At 46.4% G+C, this 27,891-nt stretch overlaps 2 protein-coding genes across 10 annotated transcripts in view; both read left to right on the top strand.

Annotated features, from left to right (window-relative positions):
* Window positions 1-27,891, top strand: part of LOC126531958 (uncharacterized) — a 206,992-nt gene that overhangs the window by 154,038 nt on the left and 25,063 nt on the right. For 8 of the 9 annotated variants that reach the window (XM_072288186.1, XM_072288187.1, XM_072288191.1 and 5 more), the window contains 6 exons: window positions 648-748; window positions 4,875-4,971; window positions 12,400-12,495; window positions 14,991-15,082; window positions 17,734-17,963; window positions 23,799-23,908. In XM_072288186.1, coding sequence (XP_072144287.1) covers window positions 648-748; window positions 4,875-4,971; window positions 12,400-12,495; window positions 14,991-15,082; window positions 17,734-17,963; window positions 23,799-23,908 — 726 coding nt within the window. The remainder of the gene's footprint in view (window positions 1-647; window positions 749-4,874; window positions 4,972-12,399; window positions 12,496-14,990; window positions 15,083-17,733; window positions 17,964-23,798; window positions 23,909-27,891) is intronic. The other variant, XM_072288189.1, reaches the window with a different exon arrangement.
* LOC140218390 (uncharacterized) lies at window positions 9,919-10,500 on the top strand. The gene has a single exon (XM_072288110.1). The coding sequence runs from the start codon at window positions 9,919-9,921 to the stop codon at window positions 10,498-10,500; it is 582 nt and encodes a 193-aa protein (XP_072144211.1).

Below are 27,891 nucleotides of genomic sequence, written 5' to 3' on the forward strand. Positions count from 1 at the left end.
TTGAATAATTCTCGCGACGTCACAGTACAGACATGTATGTATGTAGGCGCACTTGTACATGCACATAAACTCTCTGGATTGGAGCATGGCTCCTGCGAGGAGAAGAGCAAACGGCATTCGGTTTGAAATTTCAGCTCTTTTCATGGTGCGTAGCGATGTAATACTCAGCAGACAAGATCATTAGCGTGCATTGTATGCACTGCACTTGTGAGCTCGAAAATGGCCAGACCTGGTGAGGGGCCCTTTATGGTGAAACGTTAACAAATGGGCCATGCTTTGGGAGCAGTATGGCTGTTACGACATGTCTAATGATTTTAATTAAGTATTTATGAGTTTAATCAAATATCTGATTTGTCGTTAATTATCCATTCTGAAATCCACAGCTGTGAATAGTACATTAATGGAAAAACTTAGAAAGTCATAATGTGTACTTCTTATAATAGATTCGTCTTCTGTGAAACACTTGGTATAATACAGGCAACTCTAAAAGTGCACACAATGTGAAAGTATTGTAGGGAGACAACAAAAAACTTAGCAAGGTCATATCCATATACAGTTGCTGTGATGTGCCTTGCATCAATGCTGATATGGAAACATTGAAAACTTCACTTCAAAGATCCTGTACATCTATAACTGTTGCTTTTCAGATACGCATATTGGAGACTGCTCACAACTGGGGCCTGGAAAGGTTTGAACGAGCCAAGAAGCAAGCTCAGAAAGCTTTGCAGGATGCGGAAGGTTTGAAAAGGTAAGTCTCTTGGCTGTGGTTTTGCGGTATTTTATGCATCATTAGCCCTGGTAGTCATGTGGCAGTGTTATTTCAGCCTCACACACTGGAGTCCTTGTCATGGCCAGTATGTTTACGTAGAATGAAAGGGGAAAAAAAAAAGAAGATTCCGGCAGAACTCTCCTCGCAATGGATGTTAGCATTACTGCAATTAGCATTGAAGCAGTGTAACGACCCACCGTATTGCTGCCACTGAGATGCGTTATGTACGAGTTGTGCCTGCAGCCGGTTTCACCTTGCAAGTTTCCTTTGATCATGCTGCATCATTCAGCAGTGGCACCGCGATGGTCCGCACATGGCGCTTGAGTGTTTATACATTCAGACGCATTTGTCTGTTTATGTATGATGCGGGTTCGATTCTGCCCAAGCAGTGGAAAAATGTTTAGTGGTTTTTCCATTGTAGAGCAGCGCATACTAAGTGGTACATAGTTACCCAAGGTGATGTCAAAATGGTTTATTGAAGAGCGGCAAATTCCCAGCGGTACGTACTCGGTGACCCAAGTTGGGCCTTACTTGGTGGCGCATACCTAGTTGCATACCTAAGTTGTTGTCAAAGAGGTTCACTGAAAAGCAGCGCATACCCAAGGGCTTGTACCGAATGCTCCAAGTCAGCGTTGGAGAGATTAATTTAAGAGCGGTACATACTCAATGCCACATATCCAGTTCCACATAGCCAGGGATCCATGTCGCCGGTAGAGTTTCGTTGAGGAGCGGCACGTAAGTACCCATGCCACGTACCCAGTGACCCAAGTTGGTCCGACGGTTGGTTTTGAACCCTGTTCCCTCGGCACTGCAACCCAATGTTCTAACCATTCAACCAGTGACCCTGGTTGGGGGCAGAACGATTAGAGACAAGTAGATGGGCAGATAGATACAGTTAGGCCCCAAAAAGTACTTGAAGTACCCTAAGAATGCTAATTGCATTAAGAAGATGAATTTCAGTAACTTTATCTAAGTGCGGCATATTTATGTTAATGTAACATAATCATTATGAATATGAGTGAAGTTTATGCAGTGACCACTCAACATGTGAACCCACCTTGGTGACTGTGAATGTAACCCGCAATGTACTGTTGCCGAGCACGTGAGGTCACATTTTTGATCTTTAGCCATGGCAGTCACATTTCAATTGAGGTGAAATGCAAGAACACTTAACCCTTTGAAGGTAGTTCTTTTTCATGAAATGCGACCCCCTGGGGTTTTTTTTTTTTGTTTTTGTTTTTTTGTTTTGTTTTTTTCAGATTTAAAATCTTTAGGCGGACCTATGTCGAAAAAAAATGTTACCACATTTTTTTTTTCAATATGACTAGTGACAAAAAGAATGTGTTTTCTGTAGGTAAATAAACATGCATTGTTTATTCATGAATACAGATGGGCTTGCCTAAATAATTATAATAAAAATAAAGAAAGTAGATGCACTGAAGCATATATATATTCCGATTCGGCACTTCCATAGAAGTCTGCGTTGGAGGAATTGCCGCTCAACTTGCTTGCAGCAGAGCAACCAGCACGCATGCCCACAGTGTAATTGAACCGTGTATGTGAGCGCAAGCAAGAAAACTCTGGTTGCTTTCCCGTCAAAAAAGCCTTGAGGAGTCAGAAACTTGCAGTCATCCTTCATCCCATCACCAACAAGGAGCAGTCGGTTTTTGCGAGTCTCAAGAAAAGAAATGCAGGCATGGCAGCATCATTCATATACAGTGGCATCGTTTATAATAGCAGCTCCTGCCTATGAATAGACGTAATCCCACCCTTGTGAGCAATAAATGAGCGAGCATCTAGCAGTGACCCTTTGAGAGACTCGAAACCAGATAGACATCAGTTTTTATGAGCGCAACTAATGAAAATGGCCCGCAGGACAAAACCAAATCTAACCACCATGCGCACATGCAGATGCATGACCGGTCACTGAAACGTTAGGATAAAGAAGCCATGGAATAAAGACCAAGTGGCTACTGAGAAAAAAATAATAATTAGCCACATAGAGTGGCGGAACTTAATGGGCGACTAGGAGTTCAAAAATTAGTTTGCTTTTCAATCATGCAGACTACACCATATATTTACATCTTTGACCCTCGGAAGGTTAAATTTAGGTGCACTTTCAAGGACTCCAGGTGGCCAAAATTAATCTACCCCGTGAGGCAATCCAGCGTTCTATGCTAAAAGGGAAGTTTTCATAGACATTTACTGTCACTACTAGTACTCCTATCACTTACGAGACTCTGCATTGGACTTGTCAAAGTATGCACGGGCAATTTTCGGACTCATTTTCTTTGATAAGAGGTGCGTATTAGGTTAGAGTAAATACGGTAGTTGTCCAGTGTTGCTTGCACTGTGCGCTGATGGCACTCTATGGGCAGTGCCAGAAATGCTGGGGGCCAATTACGCCAACACATCCAAGACTTGAGTTGCACAAAATCATGTGGAAGCGATGGTATCTCTGAAAGTTATTGGCCAAGAATACCGCTTTAAATAGTATGCCAGCACAGAATGTACCAACAATCATTTTTACAAAAATGTGCTCTGTCACCATTTTGTAATGGTGATGACGCTACATCTGACAGCTCTGAACAATAGGCTGTTGCCAGCACTGCAAGTGTGGTTTTGGTTTCGTATCCGATTGTAACGCACGGGAAATTTTCGGACCCATTTTCTTGGATAAAAGATGCGTGTTAGGTTAAATACGGTAGGTGTCCAATCATGACACACATCACTGAAATATATTTTATCTTCAAGTGTTCCCAGTGTCAGCCCCCATAATGTTTTTGAGATGGCATCACATTTGTGCAAACAAGCAGCATTTGCCTTTTGTAGTTAGAAAACTTGTGAAAAGCTTTAAGTAACATTGACACAAAAATTTCGGATCTTCTTTGTTTTAATCAGTATCTAATAATCTGGTGATCACAGCACACCTTTTTTACTTCACTGCGCAATGGTTAATTATTTGGAGCCTTGTTATTGCAACCAGTCCATGTTTTGATTTCCGAGAGCAACCAGAGAGGCCGGTTGGTTTGTAACCACAGCTGGTCATGCAATCGCACAAAACTGTAAAGCAAACGCTGGTGCGCAAGATTCGTTGTTGCTAGTTGTTTTTCTCCATCTACATAACACATGCCGCATGACGTTGTCATCCTTATCTCATCGTCCCGTAGCGACAATTTTCTGTAAATGGGAGTCGCCACCATACTAGATGTGGCCGATCACTCTGAAGCCTAGGCACCTTCAAACCAACTGCCTTTTGTATATGGCAGCCCTGCTGGAATGACTGCTTTGATTTCAGCGGCTGCTGACAGACGGGGGCACGTGTCTATGTCAGCACTGCCTTGGCAACAGCTGCATGGTTTTTATTTTCTTAAAGACCAGGAAAGTAAGGGTTTCATATGTTATAACGAACCGTCTGTGAAATAAAATGTGACGTCTCTGCAAATTTTCAGTATGACAAAGCAAAGGCAAGTGTAAATAAATTTTTTTTTCCTGCACTCGCAATGAGCAAATGTGACTGCTCTTCAGCGAGGTATACTTCTTGCATCCAGTGGTGCTTACAAACTTGTTCCACTTATGCCACTAAGGACCAGCACAGGCAAACCTGTGCATCAACACACCCGTTCCTGAATATGTTGTGCAGAAGTCCATGACACAGTATGCACCTGACAGTGTGTTTTATGTGCATTCCGTGCGTGGTCACTGCTTCACGGTCAGCGCAGATGGTGAGGGAAGTCCTCCAATTGGCACGACAAAAACTGTTGCAGCAGTATGGAGAGCATCCCACTACATTTGACAACCCAGGAAGAGCGCGACAGTGAAGGACTAGGTCGTGGGACTACCAAGAGCACATACAAGGAGCATGGTAGCCAACACAATCTTGTGACATAGCGCTCTTGTTGGTTATGATCTGGGGTGTTTACAAACCTGTTGGGGGTGCTCCACCTTGCCGTTTTCTGTGCGCACATACTTTACATTTGCCATTTATATTTTGTAAATGCTCTTTGTGTTTCCACAGAAATTGATCTCGCAACTCAGCTTCGAAATTTTGTGTCTGTACTCTTTGAATGTTTGTGCAGCTCGTTCAAGGTCTTCTCTTTTTCAGCTCTCTGGATCCCAGCGGTCTTGCCGAGTTGTCACGAAATGAGAAGCTGGCTGAGCTGTACGTCTTGGAGTGGTCCAAGGCCTACGATCAGTTTAAGGTGTGCTGCAACTTCCCTGCCCTCTTAAAGGCCTACTTCAATGAAATAATTAACTGCACAAATAGCCTAAGTTAAGATGGTGTAGATATGGAGCCTCTATGAACAACTTTAGATGTTTGAAATACAAGTGGAAATGTCACGAAAAAGTAGCAAAAGATAGCCGTGTTGGTTACCGAAACTGTAAAAAAAAAATGCCGCCATTTTCGCCCATAGGAAGTGATGCACGACTTGTGCTCCGTTTTATACAAAGCGGGCTACGCTGCAGAATTTCCACAAGTAGTGCGGCCATAGACGTCTCACTGTGCATTTCGCAGTGCAGTTGCTCTTAGACCCGACACATTCTTTACGAAATAACTACTTCATATATTACAACTGCTACTTGTGGACACGCATTTATGTCAAATCGCACACGTGCATATTTCTGGTTCTAGTAGGCGATGTAAAGAAAAACCTCGTTGAACCGAAACAGTAGTTTCATTTTATAAGTAGTATAGTCAAATCGCCAACTCAGCGGTTATTGAACATAATGTGTTTTGTATCCGCATAAACTGTACCAGCTTATTGCATACATATCGGTTAACACTTAGTGTTTCCACTTTTCGTCGCGCAAACACGGTGGTGCGTCGTCTCCATCTGGTCATATGGCAGAACAACAAGCCTCAGAGATTGTAACCATGGATCAGAACAACAGCCTCCCAGCACCCTGTGCATTTGCACGTGAAGCCACATCGACATCAATATCACTTCGGCGCCATGCCAGAGAGCGTTGTGGCGTCGTGCGAACAAGGGCTCGCGTCACTTGCGTCGTGCCGAAGCTCAGCTAAAGAAGACACCTGGTGCTCAGCATAGAAGAAAAATTAGACATCATTCGTGCTATCAAACCTGACACAGAGAAGTCTGTGCTGGCACACGACAGGGATCTACTGCTGACTACGGTGTGTGGCATTTGGAATGCAAAGCAGTTCCTCGGCAGCGCTGCTGCGACCACGAAGAGATGTCGGCTACGAGGTTCGACTTTTCGCCATTGTTGCCTCTGTCGTTGCCGAAGTGTCACCTAGGGACAGTGACGAGGATGACACAGAAAGCGACAGCATGGGCGATTCAGGCCCGACAGTAGCAGAAGCTGCGCATTACGTCAGCCTTGTGAATGCAATTGTCGTGACGAGAACAGCACCCCATAATAAAAAAGGCGCCCCGCGACATCTGCTGCCCTACCGCGCCCGTGCACAGAGAATATGCTACGCCAACGAGGAATCTGCCATGCAAGTGCTTGCTGAGAAGAGGGGGCTGGCTGAAAAGCTGGCTCGCAGCTTCAGTAAGTTTGAGGCTGCGGTCGTCACTGTTAAGGGGGGACGTGGCTTTGAAAATCAACTTCCTTATTTCTTCATGGCTTTTGTTGAAAATTGGCTCAAATGTTAAAAATGTCTCCCTGATGCTTCCATAAAAGTTTCAGAGTGATATCTTGAGAACATCTTATTCAATTTTATTGAGGAGAATTTTTCTCCCTCTAACTTTCTGGAGAGCCTGGGTAACTTAAAAAATGTGGTAGACTGCATAGCTAAATGCGTGCTGAAGGTCGTGACATTCTTGCAATGTTTTTTTTTTTTTTGCAACACAAATTTTTTGGAGTGCCATATTTTATGTTACCTTCGTATAAAGCACACTTTCAGGGTAGATGAATAGCCATATCGTAAACTTACAAAGGGTCAAGATAAAAAAGCAAGAATGTCACGACCTGCACTGTAGCCCAAGGAAAGTGAAAAAAAAATGGAGTCAAAGTTAAGTTAAGAGTCAAGTTAAGCGGTAACAAAGAAATCAGCTCCAGAAACTGAGCAGAAAGGCAGAAAAACAGTTTTGAGAAAACGGCTCTTAACGTTTCACCTTCTCCTCAGTCCTCTAAAAGGCACCAAACTTGTAGTCCTTGGGGTGTTTTGTGATGTGGGGCTTCTCGTACATGTGGCCTCTGGTCTGGTGCGGTCCCCCCCCCCTTTTCTTATTATTGGGCATTCTTTGCTGCTACTGCTCTACAAAGAGCATGGTGCCTAAGTTTCAAACCAAGTGACATGCAGAACTCTGTGTGGGCATGAATATAGTTCTTGTACATTCAGGCAGCCTGTACCTGCAGGCTACCTGATTGATAGCAGTCTCCAGTACAATCAGTGAGGCATTTTTTTTTTTCTTTTGGTAGAATTGACCATGTTAGTGAATGAAGGCTCCGAGTGTCAGCAGCCTCCCAAGTCATCTTCACTTGACAATGGTTGTGGAACTTAGGATCAGAGAGCCAGTGATAGATACGCAACTGCTAGGTGCTTTCCAGGATTTTACTTTTGTATGATGCCTCGATCACTTTTGCAGCCAGTTGTCTGTGCCAGTCCAAGGGGCCTAGTGAACAAAGCCCATAATGAGGTTCTATTTATGTAGGAGTGGTATGATAGGTATTGTTACGAGCTATCGTGACAATATGATAACAGAGTGAACGCGCAATATGCTTGGTTCCAGGACCGAGGTGCCGATGTGCGAAATGCCAAGCCGCAGATACAAGGAGCTGTCGCGCGATGTACTCAGTCTCGCAGTTCGAGGTGCCGACGCGCGAAGTGCCTAGCCGCGCAGATACAAGGAGCCGACGCGCGAAGTGCCTAGCAACAGGCTCGAGGAGTCGACACTCTATGCGCTTATTCGCGCAGTCCAAGATGCCGATGCGCGAAATGCCTAGACACGGGCTCAAGGAGCTGACATTCGATGTACTTAGTTGCACAGTCCGAGGCGCCGATGCACAAAATGCTTAGGTGAGGGTCTGAGAAGTCAGTGCGCAATGTGCATGACCACCAAGTCGGAGACTCCCTATGTGCGAAATGCTTAGCCACGTGTCCTAGGATTGTGTGTGCGATGTGCTTCGTCACGAATTGCGTAACACCGAGTGCTGAAAGGCTTAGCCGCATGTCCGAGGATTCCACGCGTGAATCTTGGTCACACAGTCTGTGTCGCCGATGCTCGGAATGCTTAGCCGCAAGTCTGAAACCTTCATAAGCATAGGGATTGGCCACGCTACTGCGATGTCCGTGTAGCAGCCATTTTGACACGTCGACTTTTCGGCGAGTGGAGATGCCCAGACTCGCGAGGTGCAAAGAGCCGAGCAGAAGACACAAGCGCCGGACCAATGGCGAACCGCACTGGAGTCGCGTAGCAGGCGCGGCCAATCGCAGACACAACCTTCAATCGCTTGCTTTTTGTTTGCTTGTTTCTGTATGGAGGAGATAGCTGAAGCGGCAAATTTGAAGACGGAGAAATGCGCTTTCCAACGAGACTAAGATGGCGGTGCTCTGTCGCGCCATTCCAGAGATATTGTGGTTTGAAAAACGCTGTTCTTTCTTGATTTCCGCCAGATTTTTTGCCACCTTGGCTGATAAAACGAATTTATTAGAGCACTTCTAAGTGGTTTACAGTGATGATATTTGGGTATCAAATAGAAAAAGGGTTATAGAAACTAAAATGTGATTTTCAAAAAATGGATTTCTTGGCGATTTTTCGCGATGCGAAAGCCGCGTCCCCCCTTAAGGTGCTGCTGCATCAAACGAAAATAACACTTTTGTCGCTCAAAGTGAATAAATAGTGCATGTTTTTTCCCCTTCCATCGCACTCTCTCTGAGTTCCGTTTTTTACAAGTAAGTGGGCGATCTTATGCAATTTCGGTTAAGCAGTACTACCATTTAGTATGCACTTTTTCCGAGCTCAGGCCAGCTACGGTTTAATGAGGTTTCACTGTACTACATTTCCGTAACGAGCGCAAGGGATGCATTGCAACCACTCATCACAGAAACATCTGCTCCACTCGTTCGGGGGTAAAATAGGCTGAGTTTTTACACTTTTCATGTAATAAATGTGTCGCACCTTGCGACATAAAAGTATGAGACTTCATTGTGCGTCATGTTACATAGTGTGTACCCAATACCTTTCATATGTGACACACTACTTTTTAGTTGCAGATGCAAACAGTGCGAAAAGTTTCTGTAGCCTTTGTAGCGAGTGTATAGAATGCACAGCTCCTTGGCATAACCTCCAAGATTACGCAACGCCCACGGCTGTTGGCGACACACTGGAGAATCTTGTAGGTGGCGTGCGGTGACTTGGCGTCATAGTGACAACCACCAGATGCACGCCTCATCTGCTTAGGTGCTATTCAAAGGCTGATAACAAGAAAATTATGCAACAATTATGCAACAATCTTGACAAAGCCCTGAGGCTTTGTCAAGATTGCTTCAGAGACATACAGTCAAACCTCGATATATCGAACACGGATATATCGAATTATTGCGTATATCGAACACTTGCTATATCACGTGGAAAATCGCATGCATTTTTAATTTTTTATTCCGAACGGGGCCGGATGTAAAATGGATATATCGAACTCCGCCGCCCCAGACCAAGTGCGCTCTGTTGACAGGAGGCGAGCTTTCCCGCAACACTCTCGAAGATAGCGACGGCGGGATGGGCGTTCCAGACTGCTGCGTACGACAGCTGCCCACATCTGTTGCGCCGAGGGCGCCATTTGAACGTAGCGGCGTACGCACGCGGCGGCTTGGCGTGGCCGTGGCTTGGCCAGGTTGGCTAGTTTGACAACATCAACAACACGTGCGTCTCGGTGCTGCCGTTTGTGCTACTCCAGTCGTTGCGTGTGTGGCTTAGGCCTGTCGTGGTTGGTGTGATGGCTGCAAATGCGAAGAAGCGGACCACCCTGACATTTGCTGCGAAATTGGAAGTGATACAGCGCGTTGAAAATGGAGAAAAGAAATCGAGCGTCGCCGAAGCTTTCAACATTCCAAGGAGTACTTTGAGCACTCTGCTGAAAAATAAGAGTGACATAAAGGCCAAGGCGGAACAGAACCAGCACTCAGGCGTGCGGCGGGTGTGCAAAGCTGCCTTTGAAGACGTCGAGAAGGCGCTGTACAAATGGTTTATCGACGTAAGGGGCCGGAATATTCCTTTATCGGGACCAATGCTACAGCAGAAGGCCAAGAACTTTGCGTTCATTCTCGGCACCGAGAAGTTCACTGCTTTCGGCATGCGGGTTTCGTGACCCGCATTGAAGCAGCTTCCGAGGAAGCAACCGAAGATTTGACGTTGGATGGCACAGAGGAAGAATGCCAGCTTGAAGAAACCTGCAGCCAGTTCGAGCACTTTGTCGGTGCTGAGCCACACAGCATGTGCATTGAGGACTTCGTTGGCGGTGACGACAGCACCGGTACAGTGGCGGAGTTAACAGACGTGGAGATCGCTGCAGAAGTGACTGCTGAGCAGCCAAACGAAGGCGCTGCCGAGGCTGATCCAGCAAGCGCTGATGTTGCCCCACTCCCGAGTGCAACTGAGGCTGTAGCTGTTTTGGCCGTTGTACGCCGCTACTGCGGCGCAATAGAAGGCACTAGACTGTCTCTTGTGGACCGTTTGGACTATGTTGAGGACGCCGTGGTCAAACACGCGGTTGTCAATATGAAGCAGGCTACGCTGCTTCAGTGCTTTCAGCGAACTAAATAAATACTTTGTTCGAAGCTTCATGTGAGTATCTATTGCGCCACGATTGGTTCATTGATTGATTTGTGCTAGTTTTTGACGCGTTTTCTACGTGATTTTATATATTGAATTCTGGCTATATCGAACTATTTTGCGATCACCGCGCTGTTTGATATATCGAGGTTCGACTGTATATTAATCATTTATAACAAATTTAGTCAAAAGGAAATGTCGTTGCAGTTGGCCTTTGAAAAGAACTGCAGCATTTCTTCTTTCAGTTCAGTTTATTTTCCTTAAAGACCCCCCGACTTCAGATGTATTACATAAGGGATGGGTACAAGATTCGAGTTTGCGCTCGTTGAAGTAACATATGCACGCATATATATACATATACATATTCAAGTATATGCACACATGTATACACACATATTAACCCTTCTAGGGTCAATGACTTAAATATACGGTGCCGCGAGCAAGTCCAAAAATGGTCGATGCCATATATTTACGGCGCCGTCTGTATGTTTAAAAAGCGCGCCAATTTCCTAACTTTTTCTTTTCGATCATGTGCTGCCACTACATGGCAATACAGGGAATTTTTTTCGCGCGCCTCGCTCGCTCGGTTTTCGTTGCATGGTTTCTTTTAGATCTAGCTTGCTCTACGCGCATCTGTATACTACTGCTCGTGCATTGGCGCGCGCGCGGGCAGGCGGCGGTTCGGGTATTGTTACGCGGGCGGTTTCTGCTTCTTTCGCTTGGAAAACTGACGGCTATCTCGTTACTAATCGCGCAAAGGGCTACCGCTTGTTTCTCGCTCGTTTAGTGCTCACAAAGGTGCGCATAGGAAGAAGGCTGCCGTGCATGCGTTTGCGTTGCTTTTCTTTTTTTTTGGAACACTCGCGAAAACTAATTGCCTCTGGTTGGCGATACGATGAAGGTTAGCGGAAGTTTGTGACACATTTTGCTTTTTTGATGGGCATACAACCACACAGTTTTCTTGAGTGCGCACACCTACGCAGTTCAATTACGCTAGGGATGTACATATTAGTGTAAGAGCAAGAACATTTGAGTCTTGCGAATTATTCTCGTGTGCGCATTTTCAAAGCCTTGAACTATGTTTATAATACTGCATGAAATTTTAATTCTGATGAGTTTATTTCCTTTTTTTACTGTTGTTATTCATGAATGAAGAGTACATATGTACCAATGCAAGATATGTTTTTCTCACTTTACGGTCACCCTAGAAAAATTACGGTAAATATTCTTTGAAATAAGTGCCTAAGAAGAATTGGAATCTGCAATAAAAAAATTGACCCCGGGCGGTCGCATAGGGCGAAAAAAAAACGGCCCTCAAAGGGTTAACGCCTACATATGTACATATACATACAAGAATGTAAATATAAGCAACATATAAAAGGAAAAGTCACATATAATGTAGTTGGAGATGGTCAGTGACCTGTTGTGAAAATACGGATGGGCAGGTTATGTGGACAATGGCAGAGGGGGGAGGCCATTCCAGTCTGCCGCCATGCAAAGAAAAAATGAGGCTAAAAATCTTTATGCTCGTCAACATGGACGTGAAACCTGCTGTGAGTGGCTGGTCCGGTATGATATGCGCACTGCGGGCGTGTTATAGCATGCTTGATGAAGGGTAGGACTGTAAAAGAATTTGTGGTAAAGACAGAGGGAAGTGATGTGCCAACGTAAAACGAGGTCTGGAAGCCCAGATAGTAATTTCAGTGACGTGACGCTGATGTCATATGAGTGTGATGAATGGATTAATCGAGCGACACTGTTTTGTACAGCTTCAAGAGCGTCAATGAGATATGCTTGATGCGGATTCCAGACTGCAGAACTTGTGGACTTCTTGAACTTGTGACCGTTTTTTATTTTTATTTATTTTTATTTTTTACTTTTTCCCCCCAGAGAAAAGTTCAAGACCACATGCATAAAGTGGAAAACGGCCATGCCCTGGCTGACCTCGATGTGATCAACTTGCCTGCCAAGCCCGATTTTGAAATCGTAAGTTAAATATTTGCTGTTTTGGGTTTGCTGTGTCAAGCTTCTTTTTTTTCTTCTTTTTTTCTACAGTAAGATCATAATTGCGTTGTTTTGACACACAGTTAGACCTTGATATAGCAAAGTCAATGGGACACTAAAGGAAAATATTGTCGAGTATTTGTCTACAAGTCTATCAAGTCTATCATCATTTCCTGTGTGTCAAGATATATAAATTTCTTGCATAGGAAATTGCCTTCAAAGGTCCCACTGCTGCTCCTAAATTGCCCATACCAAAGCCGAGGACTTGACGTCGTTTTATTCAGATCTATGTACAAAGCATACTGCTGCCCGCCTTGGTTTCTGAGTGGCTGTGGTGTTGGGCTGCTAAGCACGAGGTGGTGGGATCTGCAAAAACACCCGTGTACGTACTTAGATTTAGATGCACATTAAAGAACCCTAGGTGGTCCAAGTTTCCGGAGTCCCCCACTACGACGTGCCTCATAATCATATTGTGGTTTTGGCACGTAAAACCCCACAATTTTAATTTAAAGCATCCTGCCTGGTGGGTGGAGGTGTTCAGCTTGCGTGTGTTGCTCTGCGGCTCTGCTTGTGTTCAGATTACCGGTTATGGTCACTCGAGCCTCCACGACCGGAGCTGGCAGGGTGGTCAATTGCCACACATTGCCACCTCAGCTGTTGTTAACACAGAAAAAGTGTGGCCACTCGCAGTGGTGGGTCGCAGCCGCTCTCTGCGCATCAGAGGTGCTGACGTCACACATAAGAGGTATCAGTCGACAACAGGTGGCGTCACTTCGGTATCCTATTTATGTCATTTTCTTGCTTACGAAAGCTCTGTTTGCATCATGAATGAAGAATTCATTATTACAGAAACCTAATTTATAATCTAGGTCAGCTTAATATTTGCCTTTGGTGTCCTTTAAGCTTAACCTCTACAGCCCCATAAGTACCCAGCTGGGCACATTGCTTTTATTCCTTTTCGGGATTAGCTCAGTTGCAGTTACTCTCACGTTGCAATTAGTCTCAAGCATGTGGAACTGCGTTGAAGTTGTTTAGGTGTATTACTACTGTAAGTTTTTCTGAAAGTTTCCGCCAATGCAGCCTTGGCTTTTGTGTCATCACACACGACAAAACAACACCTCGTAGTCGCAGAATTGCTTTTAATCGTTAAACTGTATGAATCAATCAGTCAGTATTAAGTTTAGATTTAGCATGTTTATTGCATGTTATGGATGTTATCATGTTTAGACTTAGCATGTTTATTGTGAATGGCAGCAAGACACACTGAAGACCTTAAGTTGTGGACTCCATGTTTAACAGTGGTATTTATTACTTGCAAACAATGCTTGGGAAACCTTGCTTGTGTGTGTGTGTGTGTGTGCGTGCGTGTGTGCGTGCGTGCGCGCGCGCGTGTGTGTGTGTGTGTGTGTGTGTGTGTGTGTGTGTGTGTGTGTGTGTGTGTGTGTGTGTGCGCGCATGCACATGGTGCACGTAACGAGTTCACTTTTAAAAAAAAAGTTGCAGTTTTGCTCGAAAGACTAAGCATCAATTGCGATAGCAATTTAGTAGATAGCTCTGCAAAGTAAGAGTAGTAGTATTATTGAGCATATGAACTTATAAACATTCACTTACTGATTAGATTAACAAGCACGTTGTCACGCATGCACAATCAAACATGACCACATCTCACTCAATGACCACGCGCACTCGCTGTAAAAATGTTGGAGTGAGGAAGAGTAGCGGCGGCAGTGAGTGAATTGACCTTCGTGCTGCCTTTTGCTTCGATGCAAACTAAGCGGCGAGAACGCAGCACACACATAGCATTCAGCACCCGTGCCATACGCAGCTGCCGAAGTAGAATGCCCCTCCCTCCCCTCCCCGGTGCTTCTCGCACAATGAAAGATGGCATCCTTCCTCCCCGATTCCCTCGCGCACACAAGATTGAGCCACCATCAGCGGCTCACCCTCGCATACTTTCAATCGCGCATACATCATACGGCGTGCGGCAACAATACACCTGGTGTGTCCATATAATTGCTATTGCACTAAAAAGTACTAAACCAAAACCCGTTGTGTGACCACGCATGAGTGCTGCTAATATTCGGGCATTTTGTTATGTATTTTGTGATGTTTTCTGACAGTGAGCACATAATTGATTTTCACGGCTGGTTTAGTTGCAAGTGACTTAAAAATATACACAGCAAGTTTTACGCATCATTATTTTCATGAATGCTCATGATTATTGTGGCATACTCAGTGGTGAGCACAACACCTTTAGGGAGGGTATTCGCACCTTGTTGTAGCGCAGTTAACTTTGGTGGCATTGTGCTGGCCTTTTGAAATGAAGTGTGCAAACTTGTTGAGCATTGACTGAGCTGTTTGGGGCAGCACACTCGATTCTTGCACAGACTCGTGTTTGTGTGTTCAGAACCTAAGGTAGAACTTGGGCAGCCTGTGCTGTTGTGACAGAAGCTTTAAAAAAAGTTCCAAATGTGCAGGTGATGCCAAAGACGCCGCTACTCCCGCTTCCGAAGCAGCCGACCCACGTGCCAGCTTACTCGCTGGTGCCAGACATTGCCTCGGCAGCCAGGTAAGGTTTCTTGGAAGACGTGGCTATCAATTAACCCGTTCAAATGACCTGAGCTTGTCAAGCACATACTTTGAGATTGATAATGGGCCAAACTTGTGCTCCACTGCTCTCTCTCTCTCTCTCTCTCTCTCTCATTCCCCCCTTTTATTTATTTATATTTTTCTTTCTGCAGCATAGGCAGTTCTGTGAAGGCTAAAGAGACTCCTCTCACTGTTCATAATTGAGACCCCAAAAAAATAGTGTCACATATGAGGGAATAAGTATATGCCATGCAAGTCGATGCAACTTTAAGTGGGAGGACTTGGTAATGAAAACTTTTCTTTTATTTATGGGAACAAATTGGTGAAATTTGGCATGCAGGTGGGATTTGTTATGCCGATATCATAACTGAAATTGGTTTTGTGCTATCTATTGTAGTTTTCGAGTTACAATAATTGACAGCCTTGTATGGTCATCCCCAAATAAATGAATTACACACAAGTGTAAGATTTTCATATCGCCATGTTCACAAAGGCCCATTCTGTGCAATAAAGCTATTTGTTTATTTTTTAAATGTCGAAATGGCGATAAATGTATATTTTGAACTTTCCTACGCACATTGTCTTACTGACTTTCGCAAAAAAATTCATTATAAATTTTTTTATGAAGTGCAGGTAAAAATGGACAGCTTTATTGCACTCATCAATGTTACAAGTGCGAAAGACAATGTTTTTCTCTTAATTCATTGTGAAATGGCACTGGGATGACTGAAAGCAACTGCACACAAAATGAAAGCTGAGAAAACGTAGCTTAAAGTTTCATTTGTTGTAAACATTTAAATATTAACTTTGAGCACCTAAATCCCGCCTGGGATGTAGTCCCTTGCCTGTGAGGGCACGTTTTATTTAGTTTGATGTAGCTTTTCGCTTTCTTACAGCAGTTTCGTGCACCTTAGTTGCCTTTTTGATCGTTGTGCATTCAAAACGTCTGCACTTGTCTCTCGTTGCACAACCTCTTTATTAGTGAGAGTTGGCGCTGAATTCTGCAGTTGAATATTTGACGCGATAACTTCTGCTCTCGCCGAGGTTGCGTTGCCATCACGACCACACGTGGATGCACCGTTACCATCGCTCGCGCATGCGCTGACACTGCAGCCTACAATTGCAGCGTTAGCACTGCACGCGGGCGCGATTTCCCGGTCACCCACGTGCGCTAGCCGTGTCTCGTCGACAAGCTCGGCGACAGCCTTTTCTACGAGTGGTTTCCTCCCTCTTTTCCACTCCTTTTCTGGTCTTCCGTACACGTGGGCCGTTCAGAACTTGATTCTTTTGGGGCTCATCACGGAACATGTGCGTTAAGCTGTCACGATCGTCAGTCACATCAATCGGATCGCGCAGCTCACTGCTGCGCAAATGCGTGCGAGAGAAGTTCGTCAGGAATTCAAATCTACAACAGCCAACAGGAGCCCGTACTGCGCCCAGTCGCAATGTCGCATTTGCCGTTTTTTTCGCTTGGGTTTGCTGGTTTATTTTTCAGCTGAGAAATACGTTGCTCCGGCTATCTTTAGCTCCTATCTCTCCTCTTTACAATGATACCAAGATGGCGGCGCTGCGTCAATGGATAGCCGAGCGATCTGCGGCGCCTTCCGAAGCCAGATTTTTTCGCAGTTTTTGTTGACATGGAAGCCTTGTGGTAGGCGGTTTATTTCGCCTTGGAACACATACAGAAGTTGGCGGTGCATTGTTTGGTCATTGTTAAATTAACCCGATATCGTTTAAAGCGGTTTCGGCTGTATTTACTCTTCCAGGTTTTGCTGGTGTTTACGTGCTGCGTCCTCATTCCTAATCAGTGCCACATCAGTAGGATTTTAGGAATAATAAAGCTCTGGGCTGGCAGGTACAGTCGCCGACAGATATTTCGGACTCCAAAGATTCGGACTCAATAGATGTTCCATACTTCATAAATGCACCATCAGGCTTACCATAGAGGTAATGAATTTTTGTGACCAATTTTTCGAACAAATTTGGGCCCCGAAGTTCGATTTTCTGGACTAAATTGCTTATTCCAAGTCACTCCACCTGATCTTGGAGGTGGCCATGTTGGATTTTCTGTCAGCTTATCAAGGCTTGGCTTCCAGTGGCCCACTCCATGGCTTTTAAGATTCAGAGGTGCACCTTATGAACACGCAATCAGTAGAGATTGCGCACCATCTTTCTCTCTCGGAGGCTGTCGCCCGCTCTTCCTTAGCTGAAAAAATTCTCCTGGGAAGGCACACTTTTTCTTTCTTTCATTTTTTGGGGGGTGGGTGGGGTGGCGCTGTCGTCGTAATCGGTTAATGTGAGATCAGTTTTCTTTTTTTTTAATTATCAGTGGTTGTTTTGCACAAGGTGTTGTCCATACAGCAGATGTGTCTCAGAGACGTCGCACCTTTGTGTGTGTTTGTGTGGCTTCGCATTTGTGCGATCGGCGCAACCTCCTGTACCTTTGCGAGAGTTAAGGGGTGCAAAGTAACGTAACTAATTTCTTCGATCACCATGGTGATCTCCGCCAACGGAGATTGCCAACATGGTGACGCTGCTGTCAACTCTATGGACTATTTTTGTGTCCCCAGTAGGTTTGAAAAATCGGTCGGCAAATGTTATGTGCATAATCGTTTTTTTACTCTGCTGCAGGCCTAAGGTGCCGAGCGTCCAGACCTCAGGCCCCCTCTTTTCCCAACCCCCTGGCATGATGCAGCCTCTTGCTTCGTTGCCCACAGCCATGTACACCCTGGCAGCGGTGCCAACAGTAGCCAGGGCCATGCCCATCGATCCAGCAACCAGGGCCCCGCTCAGTGCTGCAGCCCCCAAGCCTGCCCACGCGGGCGTGACCCCTCCTCCAGGCCTTGGCCAACGCTTTCTCGGTACGCAGCTTATTCTGCCGTCGTCTGGTTTTCGCTGTTCTTTATTGAATGGGATCCAGGAGTTCTGGAACATCCTACGTAACCATATTCTAAATGGTTGGCAATTGCCAAATGGCAAATGTTGGAAAGTGTCTAAATGGCAAGTGCTGCAAAAAAGCACACAAAAGTCATGCGATATAAAGCACAGCCCTAATTAGCACTGTGTGGCATTTCGTGTACCATGTGGTTGTGCGAGCGCTACAACGAATAAGATTATTTTACAAAAAAAAACCATGTAGCTGTGCTCAATGTGTAACCAAGTGCAACTCGTAGCACTACCTTTTCGTTGTCATCCAGGTCAGATACCATCAGAACCTTGTTTACAGAAATCACATCTAGCGTGAAAGTACGTACGCTAGATCCAATATTCACTACAAGTTCATAATGGCGAGAAATACCCTTAGAACTTTGTTCATGTGTCTTGAAAAAAGAAATGTGAACATACTAACCGAGAAAGCATACGATTCGAAGTAACCCAAAAAATTTGACTGACTGCTATTGTTGACATCTGCTTAATGCGAAGCAACGTGAATCAAGCTGGTGGTGCTCCGGGCGGCTCGAGACACATTTTGTTGTTTTCCTATTGCGTGGCGTTTTAAGGGGGGACGTGGGTTGTAGAGCTAGCCTATGTTATTTCTTGATCAAATCTGATGAAACTGCATATGTTCGTTCAGTATTTTTGTGCTGATTCTAAATATCCAATTATATTTTGCATATACAGAGTAGTTGCTGAGGTAATTAGTAATTACTTTCTATTGTTTGCTCGAACAATTAAAATTTATCTGCTAAAGGGAAAGTTGTAAACAACATATACAATGGAATCTCGATGATACAAATCTCACGCGGTCACATAAAATGTTCGTATTAGCCGAAATTCGTACCATCGAAATACAATTAAAACTAGCTAAATTAAAGAGTCAGAGGTGAGCTCACTCAGGCACACGTACGTAAAAAGCATTTCTTTCTTGAAGAAAAAGTCTCTAATGTCCTTCTGCATCTTTTTCTTTGTCAGGTCACTTAGCAGACTGTTCAAATCCATAAATACGCGTGCACGTATCGTTGCTGATTTCATCCGTGGCCATAGCACGCCTCAGAACTTCGAGCGCGTGCAGCGTTTCAGCCGCCGGTGGTGGACTTTCACTGTCGCCCTCGTCTAACACAAAGAACACGGCCTGAAACACAGCAGCCACTCCGTCCAATGGCATGCCATCAAGGAGGAAAAGCAACAAAAGTGCCACCGCTTCAAACTCTCCGCGCCCAGTCACGGCCTCCGCGCTGTCCGGCGCTGCGGCCTTGCCTCTGCACCAAAAGAGAAAGGGAGAAATCTCGTGACTGCGCACTGTTCTCTTTCGCGGCCGTCGGTGGGGCGGCGTTTATTAAGGTGAAAGCCTTTAATGGCTCATGCTCGCGGTCGCATCTGTCCGTGCGCAGGAATCGTGCCAACTGTGGCCTCTCCTCCGCGCAGAGGCGCAAGCTCCTCCCCTTAGCAACCGGTGCGCCGGTGGGAGCGCAGCTGCGCATAGCAACCGTGACGTCACACAGTAGCAGTAGAACGAGCGTGCGCGCATTGGTGGTGGCAGCTGCACTGCCGCTCCTTCGCCAGACGTCTCGTTGCAGTCAATTGAGACGCACGGCTCCGAAGCGGCCCAGTGATTCCGCGCCAAGCGGTTCGGGGAAGTGGCAGCGGATGCCGGATTCCCCCAACACCAAACGTCAAAAAAAACAAGGAGCGAATGGGCACGCGATGACTAAACATGTCACCAGATGCGAAAGCAAGGGAGGCAGAACGGAAACGCCAACAGTGACTGATTAGATCGCCGGGTACCAAAGGCAAAGAAGCAGAACGAAAGCGGCAGCAGCAACAGGCGATATCGCCGAACACCAAAGCGAATGAATTGGAGCGCAGACGGCAGTAGCGACTGGCCATGTCACCGAACAGCAAAGCCAGGGAAGCGGAGTGCAGACTGCAGGAGCGTCTGGCTTTCGCCAACCACACTTTAGAATTTCCAAAGTGTCTTCGGTGATTTTCGTATCAACCGACACGGGTCAAAAATTGATTCATAACAACCGTTCTCTAGCGCATTGCAAAGTTATGGGGCCCAGCCGGGACTACGGGAAAATTCGTATCATCCCGAAATTCGTATTAACCATGATCATATCATCGAGATTCCACTGTAGACGGATACTGCAATGCATAAGGATAGCATCGCTGGAAACAGATTCGAAATTGAACAATTATTTGTCATTTTATAGCCCATTGAAGTTTTGTGTTCACAGTATCAATAATAAGAGCAAATGTAAATGCAATAAAAAAAAAATTTTTGGAGCAGAAAATTTAATATCTGCTCCTTAGCATTGCTTTTACAACATATTCAGCTTCATGCTGCAAAAAAAAAAAAAAAAACTAGCTCTAGCTGTTCTGGATCCAAAGATACTGGTGCAGGAAATGAGAAAGAAGAAAGAAACTTTACTCAGTGTTATACAGTAACAGCTACTTCCATATTTACACTCAGAATTGACTAGTAAGCCCCAGGCATATAGTCTGACTGCTTGGCTGCACTGATGTGCCTCTTTTTTAAGGTCTGCTGCAGGTTTTCGGCTGATGAGTGCTTACGTGCTGATGCCACTGAACGACGGTCGTCTTTTTTGGTCATGCGCTTCATACTGAGGGAGCTAGGGTTCAGCCCAGGCTCTTTCAGTGTCTCCAGAGCTTCTTTCATTGCCTGCATTAAACTTCATTCATGGGAAGGTTTGTAACAGCGCACTCAAGACAAGGAGAACAGAAGAAATAAAACGACGACACGGCGCTGTGTTGTCGTTGTGCTTGTCTTGGGTGCGCTGTTACAAACCTTACCATGAATCCCAACCAACTGGCCCAACTTGCCATCCTGATGCATTAAACTTCATAACTGCCTCAGCTACCTCAGCTTTGACGCTGAACAATGAGGCATGCCACTCTTTGAGTGCAAGTGCCCATATCATGGAGTGTAAACACTCATTGCTGTTCTGCATTTTGCCCCGTAGACAGCGCTGAAGCAACTTCTTATCAGAAAGTCTCTGGTCCACCGGAAGCAGGGCCTTACGAGGAGGCAAGCTGCGGGGATGTTTTGGGGTAGGCTCGCCCCCTAGTCTCTGCAACGTTCTGCCGACACCAAGAGTTGGGCCCTGTTGGGCAAAAGGTGTGGTTGGCTACAGTATTGGAAGTGATATGATGGTATGTGGCCATCACAGCCCTCTGCGTGGCATTAACATCCTTGTGTGTCTTCAGGGCCCAGCCGTAATAGGAACTCAATTTATTAATGAGATTACTTGTCAGCCAACCTTTCCCACTGAGGCTCTGTGAGCCAGGTCTTTTTGTACTTAGCGATCAAGTTGCGCAGAGTAGTTCCCATCCGCTTCTTTACGTGGTTGACACAGTCCTCTTTCTCGATGGGAATGTAGCCGTATACCTTGTCTTCTTGCAGAGCAAGGTATGTTTGGCTGTCTCCATCTGATAGCATAATTGTGTATCGGAGGTTGTGTCGCTCTAGGGACCTTCTGAACAAGATGAGCTCAGCCTCTACTTCCATCTCGCTAGCTGTCTTTGCTGTATTTTTCTGGCACAAGTGGCTCTCCTTCTACTTTTCGTGAGAGGGGTCACCTTCCTTAGTGCCCGTTTCACACCCAGCACAGAAGTTACTCAGGACAACATAGTCCAAAACAAGGCTGCTGAAGAGCTCGATAACGGTGCCGACGCCGATGTGAGAAGAATGTCCCCGAGTCATCCAGCACCTGTGGTGAGACACTGCGATGTTGCCTGGATAGGTTAAGTTTAGTTACGCATAGAGTTCGCGAACCGAACATGCACCCTCGCTTGTCAGTTTCTCGGCACTATGGGTAGTGGCGGACGTCAACTTCGTCTTCACATACGTTTGCCACGTTTTCATATCCAGGCCATGATATGCAATGTTCATTGTTGCGAGCACATCATTTAGCGTGGTTTGCCTGTTTCCCGTAGCTTGCATAGCTTGCACTTCTAGCACGTTCATGCTGAACGGATTTATTTTTTGGTCTCCATCGATGCGCGGCAAACTCTACCCCAATGTCGTCACGCCGCAGAGTGCGCACACAAACAGCAGCTTGACGGCAAGGCCATAATCCAGCTCGCCTTTGACAATTTTCACGCCGCCGTTACAGATTTTGCAATTTGAAAACGTCAGCAAAGCATTCACTGTCTCCAAGCTCACAATTGTGAATGTCATAGCATCAGGCTGGGGAACCGCGGCTTCGGTGCATTCGGCGAGGAAGTTTTGTTTTCTACGCTCAATACTCCTCCTTCTCGTTCGTCCGCTGTCTCTCACTTCTCCCTCTCCCCACGTGGTTTGTCGACTTTCCGAGTGTTGCACAGTTGCTGCAAATAGATCTGTGTCGATTCGGCGCCAAACCGCAACTTTCGCCATCAACGCCCGATGAAGCAGCACCGATTAGGCCGAAAGGCCAAGGCAGTGTGGCCATGATGAAAATTTGCCACTGGAAGATGTGGTAAAGGGCCGCAAGCCAACACTGAATGCTTGCCGCTAATATGTTCGTACGGGTGGCTCATCAGTGATTCAAATAACAGCCTAATCAGCCTGTTCTTGGCACATGCTTTCGCAATTTTACGAAATATGCGCCACTTTTGTTGACATTGTCTTTGTCCATGTCACATTATCATTTCGATCAGTCCTGTTGACCCACACAAATGTTGTACTGACAGAGGCAGCCCCGGCTAACGTGGTGGCGTTGTGCAAATTGCGGCGTTCGGTCACTGTGTGTGCGATGCCAGCATCGGGTTGACGTCAGGGAGAGCTTGCAATGACACCGGGGTGGCTTGTGTGTGGCACCGTGAGCACTCGTTTTTGCACCGTAAACCAAGTGAAACGCTTGTTTGGGCAGCATCAAGCACAAGTGGCCCCACGGTGCATGCTACATGCACGGGTCTCTACACCAAATATATCAAATAGCAGATTTTCTATTCTCAAATCAAATTATTATAATGTTCACTATTCGATTCGATTTGGTGTTATTTGGTATTTGCACACCCCTAATTTCCAACCACCCGAAGTCTTGCATGTGTCACATATGTCGTGTACATTTGACAAAGGGTAGCACTACACACTGGACGGCATGTTGTATGTTGTTTGAGGCTGACAACAATGGGCACTAAATGCAAATATATATACTTCCATTCTGTGAAGGTAAACTCTATTGCATCTTAATTGGGCCTGCCAGAATTGGAGGCATCCCACATTTTTTTTGTGTTATAAAACTTGGTGCACTTAAGAGCACACATTGGTTTGTACGGTAGACACATAAAAGCTGAGTGCACATTTGATTCGGGGAAATCAAATGTTAAGTATCAGGTTAATGCTGCTGAATGAAGAAGTGGTGTGTCCGGGCATTTTTATTTTTAATGCATTTCTTTTTATTCAGCTCGACGGATAACGTAATCAGTTTTGTTGGTGCAGTCAAGATTGATGTAACACAAGTCGACTGTACTACTGATAGATTAAAATTTTGTGGTTACTGGAGGTTGACGTGTAAATCTTGATAAAGAATTCAATGTGCGTCCTGTTTCATGTGCACGGTTTTCAGTTTTGGCCGCCACCGTACAATCCCTGAATGACATACTTTCTCATACAAAGCAATAATGCTGAAACACGTAAACTATGATTTAGTTTACTGTTTAATGTCGGCCTTTTTATTCTGTTTTATGCATTTTGCCTACCTCATTGGTTATGATGAATCACTAAACAGTGTGTGTTTGCATGTGTGTAGCAGGTGCAGCTCCTGTATCTACGGCCAGTCTGGGCGAAACTGCATCGTTTGCTGCCATACAGGCAAACACAATTCCAGGACTTCCCGGTGCCAGCCGACCTGCTGAAAAGGTGTCAAACGCTGGGTTTCTATTTATATAATATAACCTTTCTATCCATCTATCTACAGGACAGTAGACCATTTTGCTGTTTATGAAACACCCTGGCAATCTTCTTGTTTTCCAGTTTCCCTTTGCAGCTAATGCCAAATTTATTTATTTATTTATTTATTTATTTCAGCATACGTTCCGTCCTACAGGGGTGAGTTACAGTAAGAATTTCAAGTATTAATGCATATCACACATACAACAGTATACAGACAACAGAATATCAAGTTTTAGATAATACAAGTGCAGTACAGCAATACAAGTGGTACAGACGAGCTCAGACATACATTAAATAAAAAAAATAATAATATCTATACTTAAAGCATCATACATATTTCTTTCATTTAAAGGGTCCCTGGACCACTTTTTATCGAGGTGGACAAAGGCATTCGAAGTGAAAATTGGCTATTTCAGATATACTTTGCAGCAAAAAAAAGTACTTCAGTTAGTTCAGTAGAAGTGCAGTCACACGGCCTCCGCTGTGCTCTCGTTCCTTGTTCAATGCCTTGCACTAAGAAGGCTACGGTGCAGTGTGGCATGCCCACAACGCTCCGCCTTCTAAACGTCACCGTGGCGCGAAGTTCAAATTTCATTTTGGATGTTAGCATAGACGCCATGACTTTCGCCTTTGGTGCCTACGACACGCTAAACGTAAGCCAAACGCAGCTGTCCTCGCCAAGCCGCAGTGCACTTAGCCAGTGGACTCGTGGTGGCACCCTGCGGCGGCTGCAGTATCTACGCCATGTAGCCGACCGCAGCTATCAATGGCAGCTGCATATGGGAATCCACTTTATTAGGATATAAAGCATCCAGAACAGAGTGAGGAGCAGGCTTTTCTTTGAAAAGAGAGCATTTGAGAGAGAGATGACTTCGCGCTCCACTTGCAAGCTCAGCGCACTGCATTCGACAGCAAAACTTGGCTGAAATGTTGACAGCAGCGTGTGCCACCCACGGACTATGTTATTTCATCAAGCCCGAGGGGTGGTTCAGGGCCCCTTTAAGAACATAGAAAGGAGGTGCCTTGTATGTCGAGCCAATTCAAAATACTTTTATTTTTCCCTTGGCATAGTAGGCTAACAGGTACCCACCTATGAAACGTCCAGCAGTGTCCACATTCATTGACATTGGTTTTTGCGCTTTTCAAAATTACAGGGGAAGTGATCATCCAAAATATATTAATGTAATCTAAAGGTAGATGCAGGTGGCACTATATGTAAAACTTTTAATCATTTTGTTGCAACTGCTTCTTCAGGAAATTTTTCATTTGTGCGAAATGTTCCGCTTAGGGGTGTCTGAATACTGAATCTTAAATTTCGAATAAGGGCACATGAATATTTAAAAAATTCAAAAACTAGGTATTCAAAACTTTTTGAATATTTGGCTAGATAAGGATATACGAGACAAACTGAATGCATTGCTGGTCGTGCGGGAGCAAACACGATACTCAGCGTTTGTATATATCTAATCTAAGAATATGGGTCTAATATTGTGCTGAATTTTGTAATGATTTCACGCTTCTCGTGAAATTTCACCTGTAAAATGCACTCAGCCATTCGACGTCCCATCTTTGCGGAGGAGCCAGCCTCTTAGTAGCAAGGGGCACGGGTTTGCGGACAGCAAGATTGCCCTTAGAGCTCAATGAAAGCAGATGGCAACGGTGCGCAAAAGAATCCAACTACACCAAGAATGCTCTTTCCAGGAGTATAGGTCCAGTAGGCTGATCCTCAACAGCAGTGCCCGTCTAAGCGGCCTCACTATTCAAATATGCCAGCTCACCGCCGCCAGCCCATGTCACACCTCGATGCAGTGTATTGCATGCCTGTTACATTTCAGGATACAGCATTTGCCAAACCACTACTGCAATATATGCTTTGGCGAAACCCAGGTGTCACGATCCACCCCGGGTCGTGAACAAGGGAGGGCTTCTGGCACCCCCTGATAGACGGACGCCCCGCAGCGTGGTGGTGCTGAATGATTACTGACCGGCGAGCTGCTGTGATCGTCGGTGTTTATTGTGGTGCGGGTGACCACTGTTGCCTGCCGAGCTATAGCAGGCCGCCGAGCTTGGCGGGTGAACCAAGATTATGTCCGAGGGGGCGTCACCTACTTGCTACAACCCCTCACCCCCAGTTTGTTTGTTAAATTAAAAAAAAAACGTCCAAGTTCAAACAAATGTCCAAGTTCAACAAACGTCCAAGTTCACACTATGAGGCTCTGCCTCTACCCTAGCTGGGTCGATGGTGCCTGCTACCCAGGCGAGTAACGGTCTGGTGGCCTCCGCCGTCGAGTACTCCGCCTGGGCACCGGTGTTGACGGGTCGGCTGTGGCAACGCCGGGTGCTGCCTGGGCCAGCCTCGCTCCATCCGGAGGGTCCGTAGTGGTCGGCCTCGTGAGTGGTGCCGAGCTCGACACCGGTCCAACGGGTGCCGCACCACTGGCTACGGTTGCCGCCTCCGAGGTAGGTGGTACTCCGCTAGAAGCGACTGGTGCTGCCGCTAGTCCTCCTGTGGGCTGGAACTCAGTGGCAGTCGAGGGTGCTGGCCAGGTCCCGAGGCGAGGTCTGACATGGTGGGCGTGTCTGTGCCACATGGCCCCATCTGGCATGCGGACGAGCAGCGATGAGGCGCTGGCAGGAGACACCACCTGTCCGGCAGACCAGGGTGGGCCAGGACGGAAGTTCCTGGCGAAAACTGGAGCTCCCGACTCTGGCAAGGGCCCGGGACGGCACCCTTGGTCAGCAGCCAGCTTCTGCTTCTCTGATTGAGCCTTGCGCAGCTTGCGCTTACTGCGGGAGACCTCGCTCTTGAGCTGCCTGTTGCGGCTCTGCAGGCTCGTTATAATGTGCCGCATCTCCCGGTTGATTGGCTGAGCCTGCTCGCTGGACACCGACAACGCCTCAAACTCAGTGCGTAGATTCTCATACTCTTGACGAATCTGCGCGATGTTGTCCTCGAGGCGGATGACCTCCGAGCGAAGCTTCTTCTGGACAACGAGCTCCTCGCTTTCCATCTGCTCAATGTGGCGAAGGTGTGAGTTTTTGGCTGTCGACAGCAAGGAGCGACACTCGTCCAGCTGAGTCTTGAGTTGCATGCTCTCGTTGTACAGCACGGAGAACTGGCTCTGCAGGCACTTGTACTCTGCCGTGCTCACCACCAGGCTCTCGGGCAGCGACCACAGCTCTATCCGCAGCCGCTCCACCGTCTTCAGGGCCTCCTTGTGGTTAAGCTGAAGCTGCTCCAGCTCCAGCAGCCGTGCCGATGCCAGCTCCCGCTGTTCCTCGAGCTGGCTCTGCAGGTCCTCCAAGCGCAGGGAGGCTGCTCTGCCACCACCGCCACAGCCCCCAAAATCCACATGTAGGCGGGACCAGGGTCTCTGTGGGAACGGCCAGGGAGTGCTTTCCACATTACGCGATGCTCGCTGATGCTCCTGGCAGATTTGGCAGCTCTGCATCACATGCAAGCTGGCTTCCGGGTACTCTGGCAGACGAATGCCCAATACATGAATCCAGTTTCGGCCCAGCAGCGTCGGCGACGACCCCTTCGTTAAGTAAAGGGGAAGGGTTGCCTCCCTGTCGCCAAAACGAACGCTGACCTGTGCCTGACCCTGGACCTGGGAGAGTTGCCCGGAGGAGCTGCGCAGCATCACGCCCGAAGCCTCGACGGACACGCCGGGGAAAGTCCGCTTGAAGAGCTTCCCGGCCACTACAGACACGCTGGCCCCCATGTCCAGCTCCATGGAAATGGGGTGCCCGCAGATTTCGACGGTCAGCATGTATGGCGGCACAGACGACGGTACAAAGCCTGTGTTCCACATGTCGAAAATCGGCGGGTCCTCGGCCACGACGTGGAGCCTGGCCGAGGAAGAACTTGAGCTTGCTGCCGCATGCCTCCGCCGCGTACCCTTGCGACGGCTACCCTGGCCACAGGCTTGTGTTGTACCTGGGCTTGA

This window comes from Dermacentor andersoni, chromosome 5 (genome assembly GCF_023375885.2).
Source record: "Dermacentor andersoni chromosome 5, qqDerAnde1_hic_scaffold, whole genome shotgun sequence".
Taxonomy (NCBI): domain Eukaryota; kingdom Metazoa; phylum Arthropoda; class Arachnida; order Ixodida; family Ixodidae; genus Dermacentor; species Dermacentor andersoni.